At 43.6% G+C, this 19,861-nt stretch overlaps 3 protein-coding genes across 5 annotated transcripts in view; 1 reads left to right on the top strand and 2 right to left on the bottom strand.

Annotated features, from left to right (window-relative positions):
* The first annotated feature begins 58 nt into the window (after window positions 1-58).
* On the top strand, window positions 59-9,971 carry TBP (TATA-box binding protein). 2 transcript variants are annotated; one of them, XM_065680326.1, is made up of 8 exons: window positions 59-237; window positions 1,943-2,185; window positions 2,837-3,168; window positions 4,509-4,596; window positions 6,594-6,685; window positions 7,833-8,000; window positions 8,289-8,383; window positions 9,300-9,971. In XM_065680326.1, the coding sequence occupies exons 2-8, from the start codon at window positions 2,132-2,134 to the stop codon at window positions 9,377-9,379; spliced, it is 909 nt and encodes a 302-aa protein (XP_065536398.1). In that variant the 5' UTR covers window positions 59-237; window positions 1,943-2,131; the 3' UTR covers window positions 9,380-9,971. The 2 variants fall into 2 exon arrangements, with proteins under 2 accessions (XP_065536398.1, XP_065536399.1); XM_065680327.1 differs by lacking the exon at window positions 59-237 and adding an exon at window positions 271-438.
* Window positions 9,972-11,635: 1,664 nt separating this feature from the next.
* On the bottom strand, window positions 11,636-17,971 carry PDCD2 (programmed cell death 2). The gene is made up of 6 exons (XM_065680344.1): window positions 17,640-17,971; window positions 17,308-17,565; window positions 15,296-15,481; window positions 14,163-14,278; window positions 12,771-12,887; window positions 11,636-12,071 (listed from the first exon to the last, which is right to left on the bottom strand). Exons 1-6 carry the CDS (start codon window positions 17,935-17,937, stop codon window positions 11,874-11,876), a joined length of 1,173 nt encoding a protein of 390 aa, XP_065536416.1. The 5' UTR covers window positions 17,938-17,971; the 3' UTR covers window positions 11,636-11,873.
* Window positions 17,972-18,457: 486 nt separating this feature from the next.
* The window catches only part of GNPAT (glyceronephosphate O-acyltransferase), a 21,237-nt gene continuing 19,833 nt past the window's right edge, over window positions 18,458-19,861 (bottom strand). For both annotated transcript variants that reach the window (XM_065680329.1, XM_065680331.1), the window contains exons 15-16: window positions 19,050-19,111; window positions 18,458-18,752 (exon numbers count right to left, since the gene is read on the bottom strand). In XM_065680329.1, the coding sequence (XP_065536401.1) occupies window positions 18,709-18,752; window positions 19,050-19,111 (106 nt within the window). In that variant the 3' untranslated portion in view covers window positions 18,458-18,708. The remainder of the gene's footprint in view (window positions 18,753-19,049; window positions 19,112-19,861) is intronic.

Raw genomic sequence — 19,861 nt, 5'->3', positions numbered from 1 at the left:
TAGGAACGACAGCCCTGCCCTGCCCTGCCCTGCCCTGCCCCGCCAGGCCAAGGAAAGGCGCCAGCCAGCCCCGCTCCCCCGTCCCCAGGAGATGTTCCCCCCTCGCCCTTACTGAAGATGGCGGCGGGGAAGGCGGTGGTGGCGCGCGGCGGAAGTGACGCGCTCGAGACGCGACGACGGCAGCTTGTGTCCCGCGGGCGCTGTGCAGCGGCGGCGGGGTGGCGCCGGGAGCGGCAGGTACCAGAGCGCACCGCGCCCGCCTTTCCCGGGGCCGCTGCTCGTCCCGCTGGCCGGGGTAGAAGGCGGCCGGTGCCAGGGCCACTGGGCCGGGCCTGGAGGGTGGGGGCCGGTGCGCCGGGCCGGGCTTGCTCTGCATCTCGCCGCCGGCGCCGCGGCCCTCCCCGCCGGCCTGAGCCGCGAGGGGCGGCGCGGGAAGCGGTGAGGGACCTGCTCCCGCTCGCGGGGCTCCGGCGCGTCTCGGGGTCAGCGGCGGCCGTTGGGGCTGGGGGCTGGGTGGCCGCGGGCGGCTGCGCAACTGCAACGGTCACCGCTGCCCCGTGTGAGGGTGGGCGGGCTGGCCGGGGGTCGTGGCGGCGGCGCGGCTCTGCTGGCCGGGGTCTGCACGCTGCTGGGCCGCTGTGAGGGCGGGCGGGGACCTGGGCGGCGCAGAGAGGCAGGAGGGGTGACCTCACCCCGAAACTGGCTTTTGCCGAGCGCTGCTGGGTGTTAGGGGAGAGCGCCTGGAAGCGGGCTCGGAGGTAGGGCCGGGCCTTCCCCGGGGTCTCTTGCCTCTGGACTCTGTTCCCTCGACAGACACGTTCCCTAGCGCTTGTAGTGGATCTGTGAGCAAGCCGCGGTTAGATGGTTACAAGATGGACCTCTTTGTAGGTAGTGTCCTGGCTGCGGGTTCTGGCATGCCTGGTATCTAGACTTATTACTAAACAGCCGGGCTGTCGAGGAGTTTATTTTAACAGGGTGATGTTCAGGCTTCAATTTACTCCTGCTCTCGGTTATAAAACCGGGATGCTCTGATACCTTTGGTGAGGGTAAAGATGATAGTATCATATTATGATGGGATAAAAAGCATGGTTTTCAGCTGTAGTATATTAATGTAGTTCTGAGCTCTCATACCTCACCAAAAAAAGAGAAAGGATAAATAGGCTTTCTTCAGATTTTGAGTTGGTCTACCTCTGGCCTAATAATGACCTTGACTATTTCTGGGCAATAAGTGTAGTTAAGAAAACTGTAAATTGATGGAAAAATATTTTATTTCAAGGTGTAGCATTTAAATTCTCCACTTGTGTTGTTTATCTCTGTAACACAGCAACAGAGGTATAGTTAAAAAGCGATAAAAAAATCGTGTACATTTCACTTCTGTGCTTGAAATTGGCTTTCACATTTTTTTTTCCTCATAAAGTGCATGTCATTATTGTTTGAAAGCTGTTAGTGCTTTATTTTATGGAAGTGGATGGAAGAGGGTTTCCTAGTTTGGATTTGATCAGTGATGCTTTTCCTATGGAAGAAAACATTTTTGTTTTGTAAGCCCGAGCCTTAAAATTGCCAGAAAGAGAATTCCAAGCAATGTGTCAGTAGGCTTGCTGGCTCATAGTCGGGGGAATTAAATTCTATAAAAATCAGTGCTTTTCTGGCTAAAGCAAATCTTGGACAAGAACAGGCATTAGCAGCTTGAGCTGTTTGTGGAGGAGGGTTCAGTTAGACAGAGGCCTGCTCATGTGTCAGGGATTTCAGCAGAAGCACACTTCAAAGTTGCTGTAGAATGTGCCTGAAAAAGGTTATATTTATGGATCGTGATTGTGTGTGTGCATGTGTAAATGTTCTTATATGTATTTGTACGTGGGTGTCTCTTTTGTAACTCAGCAGCTGATAGTTTCTTTGATTTTGTGTTTAGACATTCTCAAAATACTACTTTTTTTCTTTTCAGGCTTTAATTGGTATCCTAGACTCATAACACACATTTCTCTGGAGCTGATGTCTTCCTAACATTTTCAGTTTGGCTTAAAAAGCTACTTCGCTGGAATGTTTTAAAGGGCTAAAAACCCTCTAGGATTTGAAGTTAATTTAAACTAATTGAAGAATATACTTCTGGCCATACCAAAGAATAACTGGAATAATGGATCAGAACAACAGCTTGCCACCCTACGCTCAAGGCTTAGCCTCCCCTCAGGTAAAAATGAATGATTTAATATGTAACTATCATCTGAATTTCTTTGTGAAAGTGTTTTCTGTTTCTTGCATGTATTTCACATTTTTTGTTTGCACATCTGAAAAGTTGTACCAGGTATTGAATAATACTAGTATAAAGCAGAATTTTGAACCTATCAATTTGTATGTCCAGAGGGATAAGTAACATGAGATATATAGGGTTCTTTTAAGTTGAAACATGACTGACAAGTTGGAAAGAATAATTTAATTTTGGTGGTTATCCTTTAAATTAACATACACAATGGAGGGACACTGTGCTATGAATGCATTTGGTAGGATGGGCACAGTCTTTGTTGAAACAATCATGAGTTAAATTGTGGGTCAGGAGTTGAGGCATGATTGCAAGGTGGTGTGAGAAGCATGTTGCATCACTAGCTTGAGATGAACAATGCTAGAACTGACAGATCCCTAGAAATAATATGTTATTCTATAAAAGAACTGCATTTCAAGAACTTTCTGGTTTTAAGTAGTTACTACTACATGCCTCAAGTTTGATGTGAGTAACTTGCACTGGTTTATTTTTAGACTCCTTCTGAAAACTTTTTTTTTTCTTCTTAAAACCAACATGGTGTCAACAGGATCTGTTATTTTTGTTTCGTGCTTTCTTCTGTAGGGTGCAATGACTCCAGGACTTCCAATTTTTAGCCCGATGATGCCGTACGGCACAGGACTGACACCACAGCCTGTCCAGAGCACCAATAGTCTGTCTATTCTAGAGGAACAGCAGCGGCAGCAGCAGCAGCAACAGGCAGCGCAGCAATCTACATCACAGCAAGCAACACAGGGAACATCTGGTCAAACTCCTCAGCTCTTCCACTCACAGACTCTTACCACAGCCCCTTTGCCGGGAACCACACCTCTGTACACCTCTCCAATGACTCCAATGACTCCAATAACTCCTGCAACACCAGCATCTGAGAGCTCTGGAATAGTGCCACAACTACAGTGAGTGCCCTGTGTGTTAGTGCAGCATGTTCTTTCTCAAGATAGCCCTTTAAAGGCTCAGGACCAAAGCCACATCAGGAATTGAGTGCTGCATCTTGGCGGGAAGGGAGGTCCTGAGAATTTATGTGACTCCTCTAGCAATATGAGTAATTTTTTGCTTTATTTTTAGCTTAGCTTTATTACTAAACCGCTTAGTAATATAAACCGTTTCTTAGTGATTTGTCAACACACATCTTTTAAGCATACCAGTGGAGGATGTTGTCTGTGTCTTCATTTAGCACAATTGTAGCTTTCAACTCCTTTATGCACTTTAGGAGTTCATTATGCTTTAGCTGAGAAATGGTCTGGGTTGATAATCTGGTATTTCAAAATATGCATACTTGGAAACATTCTCATCTGTACTTTACTGGGTACTTGCAACATGTTCACAGAAAAGCAAATAGCTCCACTTCACTGTGCATAAAACTTTGTTAGTGAGATATTAAAGCAGAAGGCAGGAACTGTCACAGCTGAAAGTAATTGGAAGGGTAGAGGAGAAGAAACTAGTTGCTACTCTAGGAGCTAGAGCTGAGTTGTACTTAATATTCTATGTCCCCTTTTCTAGTTCATGGCTATAGCTGAGTTTGTAATGAGAGGGGAAAAAGCTAGAACTAATTCTGGGTTTAAGTGTGAAAGTACTTTCACTGGACTTCAGTTTAAAAAGACTTTTACAGCCATTTATGCAAGGCCCAAAGAGAAGTGGCTGATAACATGAATTTGTCACTGAAAGGATAGTTCCTCATATTTATTTTTTCCCCATTAAAGACCTTTATATCTTAGGGTTTTCCCAGAAAACAAGTTTCCAGTTAACTTTTGCATTCTGTTAAGCTTTCTAGAGACTTCCTACCTTATTGCCTAGCAGTAGGCATACTTCCCAGGTTGTAACCACTTAATCATGCAACTCTTCTTCCCAAACCAAGGAAAGTTCCAGACTGTACTATTGCTACCTTACCTTCTCCTGTCTCCAGCCACTTCCGTGATTGTGGTGGGGGCCCTTAACATCAAGAATTCTTCCTGCTAAACTTAAATAGAGATTCTTCTCATGAGACGCTTTTCATAATAGCTGGCAGATCAGGAGGAATCAGCAGTCATGCCTTAGGAGCTACTGCCCTACAAAAGAAGGTTCCTGAGCCAAAACACTGTTCATTGCTGCTGTCAGTAGGAAGGATGTCATTCAGACCCACTTAGATATCTATTTTTTATTTGTTTCTTCATCTATAAGAATCAAGTTTGGTTACAAATGAAGAAGACACATTTATTCTTTACTGTATTTTTAATGTATATCTCTGAACTGTCTTCAGGAATATTGTGTCCACAGTGAATCTTGGTTGCAAACTTGACCTAAAAACTATTGCTCTTCGTGCCCGAAATGCTGAATATAATCCCAAGGTAAGAGAAATGTATTTGAGTTTATCTTATAACACCTATGTCAAAGGCACAGGTTGTGGGTGTATTTTGCTGTAATAGATGGAAGAACCTTCCTGCTGTAGGTGCATTTTTGTACTATAGTTAAAAAAGAAATCTTTCATAGACTTACAGTATTCTGTCAAATTGGTAAAAAGCATTTTAATACTGATGTGGCTGCATGTTACGCCACGTTGTAATTTGGTAGATTTAGACAGAACACAGCACATTTAGGAAGAACCTAACCAACAGTGTCATACACTGGCCAAATTGCTTGTTGAGCTGGCCTCTGCCACTGTTCATAAGGACATGTTTGTTTTGTGGCGCTCAGAAGATTCCTTTTTCGTATTACTATGAAATGTCTGATGATGAAGTCTTGTTTCCTGTCTCCCAGCAAGGAGAAAGGAAGGAAGATTTCAGCTCCTGGGCTCCTGCCAGGGCTATGGTTGTGGCTTCTTCCACCGGGCTGCTGTCCTGGAATTCTTGTGGTCCCACCACGCTCACTCATTTTTTACAGTCTCGCTTCCCCTCTGAGCTCTGTTCCATTGTGTTTTCACCCCGTACTCATGGCACCTCCTTACTTCTGATGGCTAGGTTTGGTGGAACAGCAAAATTCAGTTGTTGGGGTTTTTTTGTTTGTTTGCTGACTAAGTTGCCTGCTGATTCTAAAGAGGAGTTTGTTAAACAGAGGGATTCTTCTATCTTGGAAAATTAAGCAACAGTAGAGGACCTGGAGTCTTGATTCAAGAAAATTAAGTCACTTAATTTTTCTTTTGGGTGGCTCCTCTTTGCAACCATGGTAGTTGGACACTATTTCTAATAAAAGTTTAGATGTTGTGTATGGAATTGAATTGACTTGCCTTGGGAAGGCTTCCGTTTTCCTCAGCTGTGGTTGGATGGCTTTGTTTTAGTATTTTGGATTTTGCTGCAGTTTATCTAAACTCTGCTCTGGAAGATTAAAGCATGCATGCAGGCATATGTGATAAATAACTGTTACTGTAAGTTTGTATCAGCAATGCTCTTGGATAATTGCATGTAAGATATTAGCACAGCAAAAAATCTGAATATGCCATGGTAATTTAAGGTAGGGGTAGGTGGTTGTAAAACTTGTAGGCTAGGATAACCAATACAAAACGCTGTTTTCCACAGCAGAGAGACAGAAGGGTTACGTAACATGCTCTTGACATTCAGTCAGTACATTCATCTATCAAAGATGTTGCTTGGCTGTATTACTTCAGCCATATTTTGACAAATGTGCTGGTGGGTAACCCACGCTACCGCCTTGGTTGTGTCAGCAGAACAGTTTATGGGGCTGCATGGTGAGCTGATCCAAGTTAAATATAACAGACAAACAGGGGTGTGTCCACATCAGTTTCCATTATCTCTTGCACTCAAAGAGTTTAAGAATGTTTGGAAATGCAGGCAGAGATGTTACAATACTTGGAATAAACAGCTAGAGCTAACCAGGCTGCTGTGTTCTACTGTGGTGGCTGAGGTGGCTTCTGTTTACACAGAACTTTGATCTCCAGCTGTTCTGTTTGCTGGTATTTCACACTGTCCAGTTTTTTAAGACACAGAAACAAAATAGATCATAAAATACTTGCAGATAGCCTTCAATCCTGCTTAGAACAGATCTGATTTCAGGAGATGTGGAGGAAATTTTGGTTTGATTTATTTTTAAGATTGTCTCTGTTGGAAATGTTAACATTATTTATATGTTGCATATACCTTAATGAGGGATGAGCTTAGTAAAATAGGAATGCAATAGTAAATATTCTTCGTGTCTGACTCTATCTCTCATGTTTGTTTGAAGCTACTTATGATTTAAGCATTTCAAGTAAATTTTGAGTGATCCATAAGTAAGTTGGAACTTAGTATTTCTTGGCAATGCAGTGTAACATGCTACTTAGATTATGCAAATTTAGTTTTAATGTAATGATCACATCAGTGTATCACTAATAGTCTCAACACTTGCCTTTCAGCGTTTTGCTGCTGTTATTATGAGAATAAGAGAGCCACGTACTACTGCACTTATATTCAGCTCTGGAAAAATGGTTTGCACAGGAGCAAAAAGGTATGTTTAGATATTACAAGTAAACTAATTTAGGCTGTCTTTTCTCTTGTACCATGGTGCTTTAGAAATACTATCATTTGTATAAGTACTTGTATATGTACAACAAAGTTGTGCAGGTATGACTGAGCTTGCTTCCCAGCTATTTCAAATAGACTCATACACATTGCCACACAAAATGCCCTTTCATGGCTGAAAGGGCTTCATGAAGGATGAAATGGTAGTTCCATTTCTGAAGCTCTTTCATACACTCTGATGAACTGGTTTGTGGAGGTTGTTGCATTCACTTCTTTGGCTTTGCAGTTACCAATTTTTTTTCTAATTTAAAAATTGCAGTGATTCTGCAGTGGAACTGCATCAGCTGTAGGGCTGGTGGCAGAAGAGTAATTTTTGTATTTGAATAGTTTAATTCATCACAGACCAACAGCTCCAAGTCTCTGTTCCCTGTAGTCTGATCTCTTAACATGATCATTGAAGCATAAGAATTGAAAACTAAACATAAGCTTAACTCCAGTGGGTGGAATAGAAATACTTCTCTGAAGAAATCCTTTAGGAATCCAGAAGCAGTAAGCTAATGAGCAGAGATGGATGAATAGAGCTGTATAGGAAACACTTTCTCTGCCTGGTGATACTTGAAATTCAAGTTGTCTTACTCTGTGTTAGAAGCAACTATATCCTGAGCTATTTACAAAACTGAAGCAAACTGAGTTCTGCAATAACACACTGTGTTAAACCCATATTTGAAAGCCTGGGCTGAATGGAGTGTTTTGGCAGTTCACAGATTTTTCTGGAAACGCACATTTTCTGGCAGTAGTAGTTCAAAGTAGTTCAAAGTTGTTTGAATATTTAAGTAACAGTTTTCACATCCCATTAGAAGACTGGATCAATATTTTAAGAGTGTGAAATGTGTGGATTTATAATGCTGTTTCCTGCCTCAATGAACATTGAGTGTCTGGACCCTAATATGAAAATCAGCATGCAAACCAGTGCCGGTTGTTAATTTTGGATGTAAAAATTTTGCATGTGATGCGCCCCTCCCCCTCAACACGGATTGTTTTTTTTTTTCCCAGTTACATATTTGTGGTTTAATGGTATTCTTTGAGTAATACTTAACAGAGGAAATAATATGGTTATCTTTTTCTCACTTCAGTGAGGAGCAGTCCAGACTGGCAGCAAGGAAGTATGCAAGAGTTGTTCAGAAACTGGGTTTTCCTGCAAAATTTTTGGATTTTAAGATTCAGAACATGGTGGGTAGCTGTGATGTGAAATTCCCCATCAGATTAGAAGGATTGGTACTCACACACCAGCAGTTCAGCAGGTAAGAAAAAGGCTTATGTTTCATTCTTGTTGTATATTGACTGTCTTAGAGAGTGGCACCTGCTCAGATTATTCCTTTGCACCAGAGGGAAACCTGCATCTTTGTTCCTGTCACTGCTGTGCCTCAGGTTTAACTGAGGTTGCCCAGTAGGAACTCATCAACATGATCCCTGCTGTCTTCTCCCAGGTTTCAGTGAAGTCCACATCTGCTCTGCCCATTCCTGCAGATGAAAGACTGGAACATGTGTGTGCAAGCATGTTTGAACACTGTCACTCTTTTCTCTTACAGCTACGAGCCAGAATTGTTTCCTGGCTTAATCTACAGAATGATCAAGCCAAGAATTGTTCTGCTTATTTTTGTTTCTGGAAAAGTGGTTTTAACTGGTAAGTGAAGACATTATCTTACTCCAGTAGGTTAGATTTAGACTGTATTACAGAGAACACACAATGATATCGAGAGATATATAGGTTATTACCTTTTGAGGTGACAGTACTGAGAAAGAACAGATAGTACAGCATTCCGTGGATGAGAATGCACAAACCAAAAGACACGTTTGGCTAAATTCATATAAGCAGCGATCATGAATCCTAATTAAGCACTCAAGTGCCCAAAAAACTGTAAGAGTGCAGGTAGTGTTTCTGGCAAATCTGAAAGTCCATTTCTCTGGGCTGGATGTTTATGACTGCACTCAGTGTTCTTTGACAGCTTGGCTGGAGGCTGCTGCCATTCTCCTTTGATGTGGCAGCCAAAGAAGGGAAGATAGCTATGCTGTAGGACCATCTCAACCTCAAGCACTCCACCTACACCCTTCCTTTTCCCCTCGTACTGAATCTCACGATGGAGGAAGAAAACCCACAAGACTCTCAGGAAAAAGGAGCATGTCCCTGCAGTGTGGCCAGTGGCAGGCCTCTGCAGTGGTCTTCACGGCCAGATCTTGCTTGCCCAGGTTTCACACTCCCCAAAAAAAAATCCACCAGTGGAGCTTTTGCAGCAACATCCTGTGGGCTGCGCTTTATAGTTGGGTCTCCTGTGGAAGTTGTGCATGGAAGAATCCCGTTTGTAAATGTAGGATGCGCGCAAAGATGCTAATGAAAGTTTTGCCATTTATCAGCATAAACAGTGAGAAGGCTGGTAATACATGCTCTATATGAAATGTGTGTTAAAAACAAAGATCTAGTAAAACCAGGGATTTATGGATATGCATCAGTTTTGTATAGAGTAGTGTACAAATAAACATTCTAAAAGCTAAAATTCTTTGGTGAAAGATACAAGCTAACTTGGTTCCCCCTCTCTTTCTAGGTGCTAAAGTACGAGCAGAAATCTATGAAGCATTTGAAAACATCTATCCTATTTTAAAGGGATTCAGAAAGACAACGTAACAGTTTCTGCATCTTTTGGAGAAATCAGGGGTATATTTTACAAGGTATTGTATATGGCACGGCAGTAACAAGAGATGGACTTCCACTGAAGCTGCAACACCAGGACTTGGACTATTTCCCAGTTAGTGCCTACTTTCCCTGATGCTCAAGGGGAACTGTATTCTTGATTATGTCTACTGAGTTACTGTGAGTTGCTTTACTGGGCTGTTCCTGGAGCAGTCCCTCCAAGTTTATTTATATTCTAGCTTTTAAATAGTTTTAATGCCAGTTCTATTAATAGGAAATCCATAAGTTGGTTTAAAGACAAATACAACCATGTCACTCAGTGTGTAAACCACTTAAATTGCCATGTATATATGTTCTAACTTCCTTCCATAAGACCATGGTTTTTATAATTTTAAGAACTTAAGCTTTTAAATTTCTTCCAATTTTAAATTTCTTTGGTGCCAGACACATTCCCTTTTTCCAGTATTAAGCAAGACAGAATGAATTTATTAATGAAAATGGCTCACTGTACATATATATAATATATACCTTCCTTCTCTTTCCTCCTTCAGCTCCACGTGTACAATAAACCCTGTTTATACAACTATGGGAACTGTCTTAATGCATTTTAAAATTACCTAGCTGGTAGAGTGAAACACACTGAAAACTGGTTTAGGGGATTTTTTTGTTTAATTTAACCTGGATCTTTCACTAGCACATACACTACTCCAAGTGACCTGTCATTTTGAGAGTCTTCACAATGCTCTGGCTTGCTTACCAGCAGTCACATCCTTGGCAATGTCTAGCTTGAATATTTCTCCTATGCTAAAGCAAGAGATGACTGGTTGAAGAAGTGTGTTCCAGTATGTGTTGCCTTATCTTCCAACACATGGGATTTATGCAAATCTTAAATAGCTACACTTGACTGAATTGAACAAAAATCCCTGCTTAGCTTCCAGAATTTCTTTAAAATACTACTTTTGTATTTTACCAGCTCTGACAGCCTCACTATATTAGTGTTCCTGTACAATGTCAAAGACTAGTCAGTATGTACACGCTCCTCCCTCTGAACTGTGCTTGAAGCTTATAGGCTGAGAACTAAAAATAAACTTTCTCTCCAGTAAATTTCCAGTAATAGTAACCTCCTTTCTATGACTTGCACATTCTTTCAAACAGCTTTTATCTAAAACTAACCCAAATGTAACCGTGGTCTCTTTGTTTACTAAGTTGGTGTTATATCCCAGACAAAATTAAGTTTTGGTTGGCTTTGCTACTGCTGCTTGCAAATCCCAACTGACCTTAATCCAAAGTCTTCTAGAACTACTCCCCCATAGCAGTGTACACCACTGTTTCTCCAGGTGTTTTAATAATTGGTTTCACAGATCTTACCAGAAAGGTGCTGTTTAATAATGTATCTATCTTTGCCAGGATAAGTTCAAAATAGCCAAACCCTGCATCACCTCTACTGCCACACTGCTGTGAGCTAGTGAATGTTACTAAGTGCTCTTGAACGTAGCTGTATGACTATCCATGCTTTTGTAGGAATGGTTTGGGCAGAACAAGGGAATACCTAAATGAAGTAAATTCTATAGAAAAACCACCCCACCCCCCCAGCTCTACCCCCTCCCCCTGCCTCAGTCCATCTTTTCTGCAACTATAGCTATAGCCAAAGGCATAAAGCTGCTGCCACAGTAATTTCAGCATTATGATTTCATTTTGTCTTGCCTCAGCTATATTGCAGTCAAGGAGCAAAACAATCCCTGCAGAAGGCACTTAGTTTTAATCTTCACCAAAGATGGCAGACTTAAGGTACCATTCAGCTTGAAAATCTGCTGCTACAGGCAATAAGTAACAACACAGACACATTCTGGTAAGGCTGACTGTGGTTAAACTGGTTCTGCATCAGACAAATAGTCCCATACAGAAATAGTTGTTTAGCTCAGTTAATAGTTTTAAGTCTGATAAAACACTTAATTTTTGTGCATTTTACCTTGAATAAGCACTCAATCACAACATGCAATCACTGCCAAGTTACATTCTGTGTACCTTCTGAGAAAGAGAAGCATATTTAAGTTGTATAGTGAAAGCCTACACATCTTTGTCTTAGTTATGACTTCCATACTCCTCCTGAGCATAAGCATGCCAGGGATCTTATAGAAGTCTGCTTCTCTCTGTGAATGACTGTTAATTTTTGAGTAGCAAAAAGAAAATCCTGGCAGACAACAACCTAAGTTCCTGAAATCCAGTCAGAACAAAAGATACTTTGACCAATTAAAAAATATTTCATCTTTATTTAAACATTCAGAACTGAGATTTGAACTTAAACTCACTGAACAAATGCATCTGGCTTCATTACTAGGTTGAAGTAAAAGATCGTGTGGAGTGCAAGAGACAGGCTGTCAAGGTCTTACTTTTAGCTTCTATCAATCAGTCAAAAGATCCACAGCCATCAGCAACTGTAGTTCAACCTGTCTGCAAAGCACAGATGGACTGAAACAAGGCAAATATTCTATTTAGAAGATTTGGCTTCGTAACTTGAGGGAAGGCAAACAGAGCCTGCAGAGAAGTCTTGTTTCCATATGAACTCCTCCATGTATTTATTTTCCTCACCGCAGTTGTTAGCACAGGTGTACACCACCAGCGTTCCCCAGTCAATGCTCTCTCCAAGGCTGTCAACCTGAAGGTGGTTCAGGAGCTGTGGCATAATCTTTTATAAAGGAAAAACAAAGGTTTAGAGGTAGACCACAGCTCTCTACCCTCTCCCTGCATGTCTTCCCAGAACCGGTCCTGCCTTTATTTACGTTCTCCTACACTAAAATCCCAATCAAAGCTACCTGATAACAGAGCAGCTCAAACACAATAAATCTGGAATTCCCAACACAGTGTAGTAGACACACAAGGAAACAAAGGCATGGCCCTGCTTACTTGAGATATAGAAGTTTTATCTAAGTGCTGCCTGACTTGCAAGCCTCCTTTCATTTGAAATTACCTTCACAATTGTGTCCTGTCTTTGCACGACATTAACTGTATTCACTAAATATACACGTCCAGCATTCAAAACTCTACAGCCAAGTGTTTCCAGCCAGACCTATTTCCAAGTCACATCAGGAAAGCTTTTTTCTTTTTAAATACACAATACCAGACTCCTGTGACTTAAGAGATGGCTCCATATTCACCAGTGCACCATTTTATAGATGGTGCATATTATCAGATGGGAGCCTACCAACTGTATGTGAAAGTCTTCAAAGAAAAAGCAGTTACAGTAGTAAATGACAGTTCTGTACCATTTAACATAGTTAGCTTGTAGCAACGGCAACCACCCCACTCTAACTACAACACCTATACAATTAGATCCTGTTAAGTCTCAACTACATTGTCTATGTTATCCGTAAATGAATCTACATACCTGGAATTCAAAAATCCTTCTGGCACCACATAAGCAATTTGGGATATCTTTTTCTTCAGGTATATTTTCACCTGATACCCAGATTGGGCCTTCTCCTTCTCTGCAATATCTAATAATCTGAAATACAGCAGAAGTGAAGTTCTTGAGACTGTCTTTTCATCTTGGACTAGAACTGGTATTTAATGACAAAGCTGTAAGATGGTACAAAAAAGTCACTTCCTTTAAGTAATACCCATGGCAAAGTCTATCAGTTGCAAATGTACTTTAAATAAGACAGGCCCTTTATATAAATTTTCTTAACTAACTGAATGATGGAAGTATTCATACAGCTTTTTTTCAATGAACCAGGGATAAACTGCAATGATTTGTACTGCTTTTATGATTCTCATTAAGGGACATAGAAGTGTAAGGTCATGTATTTTAGTCTTGGGACAAATGAAGAACAGATTGATAATGAGCACACAGAAGTGTGCAGAAATGTCAGGAATGCAACCCAGCTCTTCCTGTTTGCAGCTCTGCGCCTAAATGAAGGGGACTGTCCTGATGTCCAAGGAGGAGGTACTTTCATACATTCATATCCTTTGTCGTTCTGTTACTATCTAAGGATTTATAAGGAAATCAAGCATTACCCAAAGATCAGCCAAGACAGGGATGGTAGGAGTGATGCATCTACTCCAAGCAGATGAGGGAACAAAGTCTCCTACTTTCTGGGTGTACACCTTGACCCCTCAGCTAAACCCCAGGTAAAACACAGAGATAATTTCTTTCTCCACCATGTTCATGGATTTAGGCCTGTGTTTCCTCTGAATGGGGGAGAGACATGTTTCTATTTGACAATGAGGCTTTTTTTCAGCCTCTTGTGTTAGCAAGCTATAGCATGGGGGGAGATTTCTGGTTTAACAGTTGACATTTTAGAGCCATCACTAATTTCTTCAACCTTAAAAAAAAAAAAAATCCAAACCACCCCTCCATGCAGCTGGTGACAGTGACAGAGCTCTTCCCTGCAGTTTTGCTTCAGCTGAGAAGTGAAGCCAACGGGCAAAGGCTGGGGAAGGGTGCAATGGCTCACTACCTCCTTTGGTTAAACCACCTCACAGGATGGCAGGTCCCAACCCCGCCAATGATGGCTTCACCCCCCCATGCCTTCTCATCCTGACCAACTTCTGTTTTAGACAGATGAGTAGGTGCTAAATTCTTACTTCAGCATGAATCAAGTTCCACCCATAAGGAAGATGAGGGAATGCTTCATGAGGGTTAAGGTGTGGGAAGGATGAGGGGGCATCCCCATTGCCATATCTAACAGTAGGTACAGAAGGCAGTGAAACACTGTCCAAGTGCAGCACGATGCTGGGCCAGAAACTCTTAAGCTCTACAGCTGCCCCATCTTCTGACCTGCTCTGGTTCAACAGCTATTCGTTCTTTAAACATCTGGAAAATCTTATCATCTTCAGTCTCATGTTTTGCCATAGCTTCCAGTGTCTCTTCATCTAAAGATTGACATGCTTTACCTAAAGAAAAAAAACCCAAAGGTTACAGGCTAATGCAAGACAGCCAGAAACTAAAAACAATACCGCACCTGTGAGTGCATTTTGCTCTCAAGAATCATTTCCAGTATTCCAAGCCCCCCCCGGCCCGCTTTTTGTGACAGTCACACACAGATCCATTTACTAGTATTAGCTGCATTTTTAAACATAGATGTCCGCACTGGAATGCCTGAAAGGGAAGGAGTTAATATACCGCAGTTTGTGGCTCCTAGTGGGTATCACAGAGAATACTGAACCTTCAGAACATGACATCTGGAAAGGCCACCCGTGCTGTGTGTGTGCCAGGCTTCAGTTTCTAGCACTGAAGAGCGTGTCTGTTACAGTCCAACATTTACATCAACATGGTGTACTGAGCAGTCTCGAGATGGACGGCTGGGAGCCCAGCAGCCTTCCCGGTACCACCAGAAACCCCCTGCCTGGGTGTGTTCAAAGCTGCATGGTGAGCTGCAAACACATCATGCATTTCGGGGGAAGGGGAGAAAGTCCCTGCACTTCAGCTGCTTAATTGAAGATCAATTAAAACAGCCTCAGAACAGCCTTCTTTAGCACAGACAAGAAGGTTTGTTACGCGTTTTCCATAAATTCAGACAAACTGAACTAAGTCAAGCCAATGTAACTTGTCAAGCCATGTAACTCAGTCTCCTGATTCCAAGAGTGTCCAGCAGCCCATGCTCAGGGTCCCGTATTTCTCACTTGTGTTGTTTCTTACCTGCAGGAAGCACAAAGGGACACAGCGTAACTCCCAGCTACCTGCAGCTTCACTGCAGCAACAGCCACTTCAACAGCTCCTGGGGTTGGGGCTTAGTAAGTCTCTCCCCTAAAAGCAACTTATATTATGGGATGTCTACAAAAAATGTAAATTACAAATGACTGTAGATTTAGCCTTTTGGCACCCATAATTTACAACAAACACTTAATTACAGTATTTTGTATTTTAAAGATGTGATGCAGGCTTCGTTAGGAAGAATTGTATCTTCTTACCTACACTGCTTGTGACACAGAATTCCTCCTGTTCTTTCAGGTCCTTTGATGTCTCTACAGCTCCTTGTTCATCATTGGGATTTACGGTGCTGTCAGCAACCGATTCTGGTTCCTCAGGTTCTATCAAAATTTCATATTCTGGAAAAAGGAATTCGTTATGCTCTGGAATTGCATCCGCTGAACCATCTACAAAACAGAAAACAGATACCACTTGTTATCTCAGATTTCACATCCTTCTCCCCCAAAACTACACAGAAAACTACGCAGCAAAAACAACAGTGCAAACACTGCATAAGCAAGTGTGGTTTTGTCCTGGGTTCAGCAGTAGCGGTCATTTTTCTCCTTCTTAGTAGCTGGTGCAGTGCTGTGTTCTTGACTTTCAGCCTGGGAACAGTGCTGATAACACCGATGGTTTTAGTCACTGCTCAAATGTTTACTCTGACCAAGGACTTTCAGTCTCATGCTCTGCCAGGGAGGAGGAGAAGCTGGGAGGAAGCAGAGACAGGACACCTGACCCAAGCTAGCCAAAGAGGTATTCCCTACCACAGCACGTCATGCCCACTATATAAACTGGGAGCAGTTACCAAGAAGGGCTAGATCACTGCTCAGTCAGGCTACGTATCGGTCAGCGGGTGGTGAGCGGTTGTATTCTCTTCCCTTGTTATTTCCCTTATCATTATTATTATTGGTGGTAGCAGTAGTGGTTTGTGCTATACCTTAGTTACTGGACAGTTCTTATATCAGCCCGTGGGAGTTACATTCTTTCAATTCTCCTCCCCATTCCTCCGGGAGCTGGGGGAGGCATAAGGGGGGGGAGTGAGCGAGCGGCTGTGTGGTTCTGAGTTACCGGCTGGGCTTAAACCACCGCAAGTTTACATCCCTGATCTGACTGAAAGACAGGAAAGATTTTACATTAAGAACAGTAGAAAACCACAACAGGTGACACATTGCTCTGAATCTGTAAATCCAGGAGACAGAGAAGACAGTAACAGTGTTAGCAGCCACATTTAAGAAACCAAACCCTGCAGTTCAACAACTCTGTGTATCTCTCACTCTAACCAGCATATGCACACTAGTCAAGCGTGCACCAGGTGCCCCCAGGCCACACTGGTTTAATGCTTTTCAACTGTATACCCCAAGTAGGCAAAGCTTCCACAAACACCAAGTGTTCCTTCTGTGACAGCAGTGTTAACTATGTGCTGGTACGTGCTTCAGGTTTCCACTGTTTCAATGAAATGTTTCGACTGTCTGCCCCATAACTTTATTTGCACAAATCAACTTCTTCTCCTTATTTCCATTTCCTACAGAGTCTTCAAGACTGGCATCCTGAACAATGCAGGACAGGGGCTACACTGCACACACCAAGTTTCACTGCCCTGCTATTCATATGATACTTCTGAAGACTGAAAATACACTTTAAAGACCCTGTACTTGTCCTCTTAGCAACGAGCAATCAAACAGGTGTATGAATGGGACTGAATGGGACATGAGAGCAGCAGAGGGGACGGTGTACGAAGTGTCTCTGAAAGAGCACACTTGTGGAAACCTCTTTTCACCTATTAATGGTATCCTGTGAAGGCAGCACCTTTTGTATATTCCTTCACAATTTCTGAGTCTTAAAAGTAGCCTGCAAAGCAAAAACACTGGTCTACATTCTCTCAGCATTTTAAGGCAAACAGAAAGAAGATCTTTGGAAGAGAACAAAAGTGCATTTATCAGCCCTCCAGGAACAACACATTCTTAAGTTAGATGTTAAGTAAACATCTAAGAGAAAGAAAAGCATCTGAAAGAATTGCTGAGGGCTTCCTCGCAGCTCATCAAACAGCACAGAAGACAGAGCCACCTTTCGTGTCTCCTCTGCAGGCTCACACCCCAGTGACAAGGTGCGGTTATCGGCAGTTGCATCGGCAGCGCTTCTCGGCGGGCACCCTGCCGCCAGACCGCGGGCCACCACAGCCCGCCCCGGCAAGCTATGGGCGAGCCCTCCTCTCCCCCGACCGCCAGAGACCCACCTCCGCTGGCGGCGTGCTGCTCGCAGGAGCGCCGGTGACCCCGCCGCCAGTCCAGCGCCTGGTGCGCTGGGCCGCAGTAGCTGGCGCGGCGGCAGCGCCCGCAGGCGTGCGGCCCCAGGCAGCCGCAGACGCGGCAGAGAGCGGCGCCGCAGCGGAGCCTGCGGGGCGGATCGGCGGCGGCAAGCTCCGGGGGCGGCTCTTCGGGGGGCGGCTCCTCGGGGTAGACGCTGTTCCGCCGCGGCAGCTGGTTCCGGAACACTGCGGGCCATAGGCGGCGGTTAGCGGCGGCCGAGGGGCCTCGCCCCGTCCTCACCCACCGCCCCCCGCCTCACCGCAGAGGGGCCCCCGCGGGCCCGGCAGACGGTAGCAAGCGGCGCCACGGCAGGCGAAGACGAAGAGAGTGCGGTGGAAGGCGTCGGGGCGGTCGCGCAGCGGCGCGTACAGCTGAAGGAGGAAGGCGCAAGGCTGCTGGCAGCGGCCGCAGCGCAGGGCGGCGGGGCCCGGCAGCCCTGCCTCGCCCAGCCACGCCGGCCGCCCCCCGATCTTGCTGGGGAAGTAGGCGCTGCGCAGCCGCCAGGCCTCGGCCGGCCCCACGGCCGCCGCAAAACCCAGCTCCACGCCGGCCGCCATGCTGCCGCCGGAAGTGCCGGCTGCCGGCTTCGCCGCGCTCCGGAAGCGGTCGCCTCGTACCGCCCCAAACGGCCGCGGCGGGCGGGGCAACAGCGCTGGGCGCGCTTCCCCCGCGGCTCCCTGAGGCGCGACAGGGAGCGAGGCGGGAGCAGCGGCGACGGCGCCGTTAGCGGCACGGGTTCAGCCAGGTTGTACAGGTAACAGGCACGAAGCAACTAAACATAAACAACGGAACCTCAGCCAGACCCATCCCAAAGAGCCTTTCTGGTTCTTGCCAGAGGTTTGATTAGCGCTGTTCGTAAGGGCTCCACGTTACATTTAGCCAGCCAGCAACATATTTTTCTAAATACTAATTTTAATAGCAAGTCTTTTAATTCCCCATTACATTTTCATAGCCATTAAATACTTGAAACCAATCACACTTTTTGTTACGAGCTTAGAAAACTGTATAGAAGTAGCTATTGCTGTGCGCATCTCTTGATAAATATTTATCAAAACGAAAGAAAAATGCCAACAAAAATAACAAACCAGCAATGTTTAATCCGTTTTAAAAACCAAAACACGGTGAGGATACAAATACAATCTAAGCCTCATGGCAACAGTTTCTAAGTGACAAGGGTGCTGAAGAACACCTCCAGACCCCTGACACTCGAAGGCCACCAGGCAGGAGGCAACCTCACTTTCCTGCTCCCATCCCCGGTCCCTGCTCCAGCAGAGGATGGTCTGTGTTCTCCGCAGGCGCTTCCATCTACTCACAGCATCAGGAACCACTCAGAGCCGTGCAGCCACAGGTTTCTGTACAGGTATCCTGGCATCTAATGAACAGAGTTAACACTCTTCAGCAAAATGGTGTAAATACCACCCTGTTAAACTACTTTTGGCCTTATTTTCCTTGATCACTGTGTTCCAAATAAAGAAGGGAGATTCAAAGCTGCAGTCAATGACACCAGAAAAAGTATCGTAAAACAGTAACAAAAAAAAATCATGAGGATTTTTATACAGATAAATCTAAGGAACTAGTAGGGACAAAACACTACATCTAATCTATGCGTGTTGTCCAAACTAATTTGTAACTTGAGGAGCTCTCTTCAAACTGAAGAGAGAACACTTACCAAACATATCCAGGATTTTATTAACAGCTTCTTGATTTACATTGTAAGTGAACCCATTGGACCTACAGTTAAAAGGAGAAAAAAGTTTCCTCAGTTGGCATTTCTTATTCCTGTCATTTCTATGCAAATAATCTGGATTAAACATTTTCATAATTCCATCATAATTTTTTCATCCTACCAGCATACATGTTAATTTTAATGACATGGCAGACTCCTAAGCAGACTGTACTTAAGGACAGTTACAGGTTTTTTTATCCTTCCTCTTGTTCACAGTGCTCATGTCTCTCTCTCGATTTTTATTAGGGACAAGTGCAGGAAGAGAACCTTTTGTTTGTTTTCAATCATATAATTTTCAAGACTATCTCTGTGAAATTGAACCAAATCTTCAGCTGATGACAAATTCTGTTTCACTTGATTTATTCCTTTTACTTGAAAGGCGAATTTAGCTAGAGACATGTATTTAGCAGCTCAGTCAGGTGGCTGGGGACATAACAACAACAGCACTTTGTGTACTTTTCAAGAGCGCTACAAACCTTAACCAATTCATTTCCTTAACAGAGGCACAAGCAAATAGCTTGGGGTCATCAGCTGCCAACTACATTCTGTGAAACACTCACGACAATGTGTGGACTTGTATCAGGAGCTTTCATGGTCATACTTTTAAATACAGTAAGAATCTCTATGACACACATTAATTTGATAACAGGAAATTGTGTCACTGTACTTTTGTGTAACGGTTTTTAATCTTAGGCCTATAAACTGAACTGTCTTAAAAGACTTTAATGACTAAAGCTTTCAAATTGCTTTGAGAT

The sequence above is a fragment of the Lathamus discolor genome, chromosome 5 (assembly GCF_037157495.1).
Source record: "Lathamus discolor isolate bLatDis1 chromosome 5, bLatDis1.hap1, whole genome shotgun sequence".
Classification (NCBI taxonomy): Eukaryota; Metazoa; Chordata; class Aves; order Psittaciformes; family Psittacidae; genus Lathamus; species Lathamus discolor.
This window is presented reverse-complemented; position numbering and strand designations above follow the sequence as displayed.

Bases quoted from the DNA above. Each gene is read 5' to 3' on its own strand.
- TBP (XM_065680326.1), top strand. From the start codon at position 2,132: ATGGATCAGAACAACAGCTTGCCACCCTACGCTCAAGGCTTAGCCTCC. The intron at 4,597-6,593 runs GTAAGAGAAATG...CTTGCCTTTCAG, and splicing joins ATGCTGAATATAATCCCAAG to CGTTTTGCTGCTGTTATTAT. The intron at 6,686-7,832 runs GTATGTTTAGAT...TTCTCACTTCAG, and splicing joins GTTTGCACAGGAGCAAAAAG to TGAGGAGCAGTCCAGACTGG.
- PDCD2 (XM_065680344.1), bottom strand. From the start codon at position 17,937: ATGGCGGCCGGCGTGGAGCTGGGTTTTGCGGCGGCCGTGGGGCCGGCC. The intron at 17,566-17,639 runs GTGAGGCGGGGG...TATGGCCCGCAG, and splicing joins CCCGCGGGGGCCCCTCTGCG to TGTTCCGGAACCAGCTGCCG. The intron at 15,482-17,307 runs GTGGGTCTCTGG...TCTGTTTTGTAG, and splicing joins GCAGCACGCCGCCAGCGGAG to ATGGTTCAGCGGATGCAATT.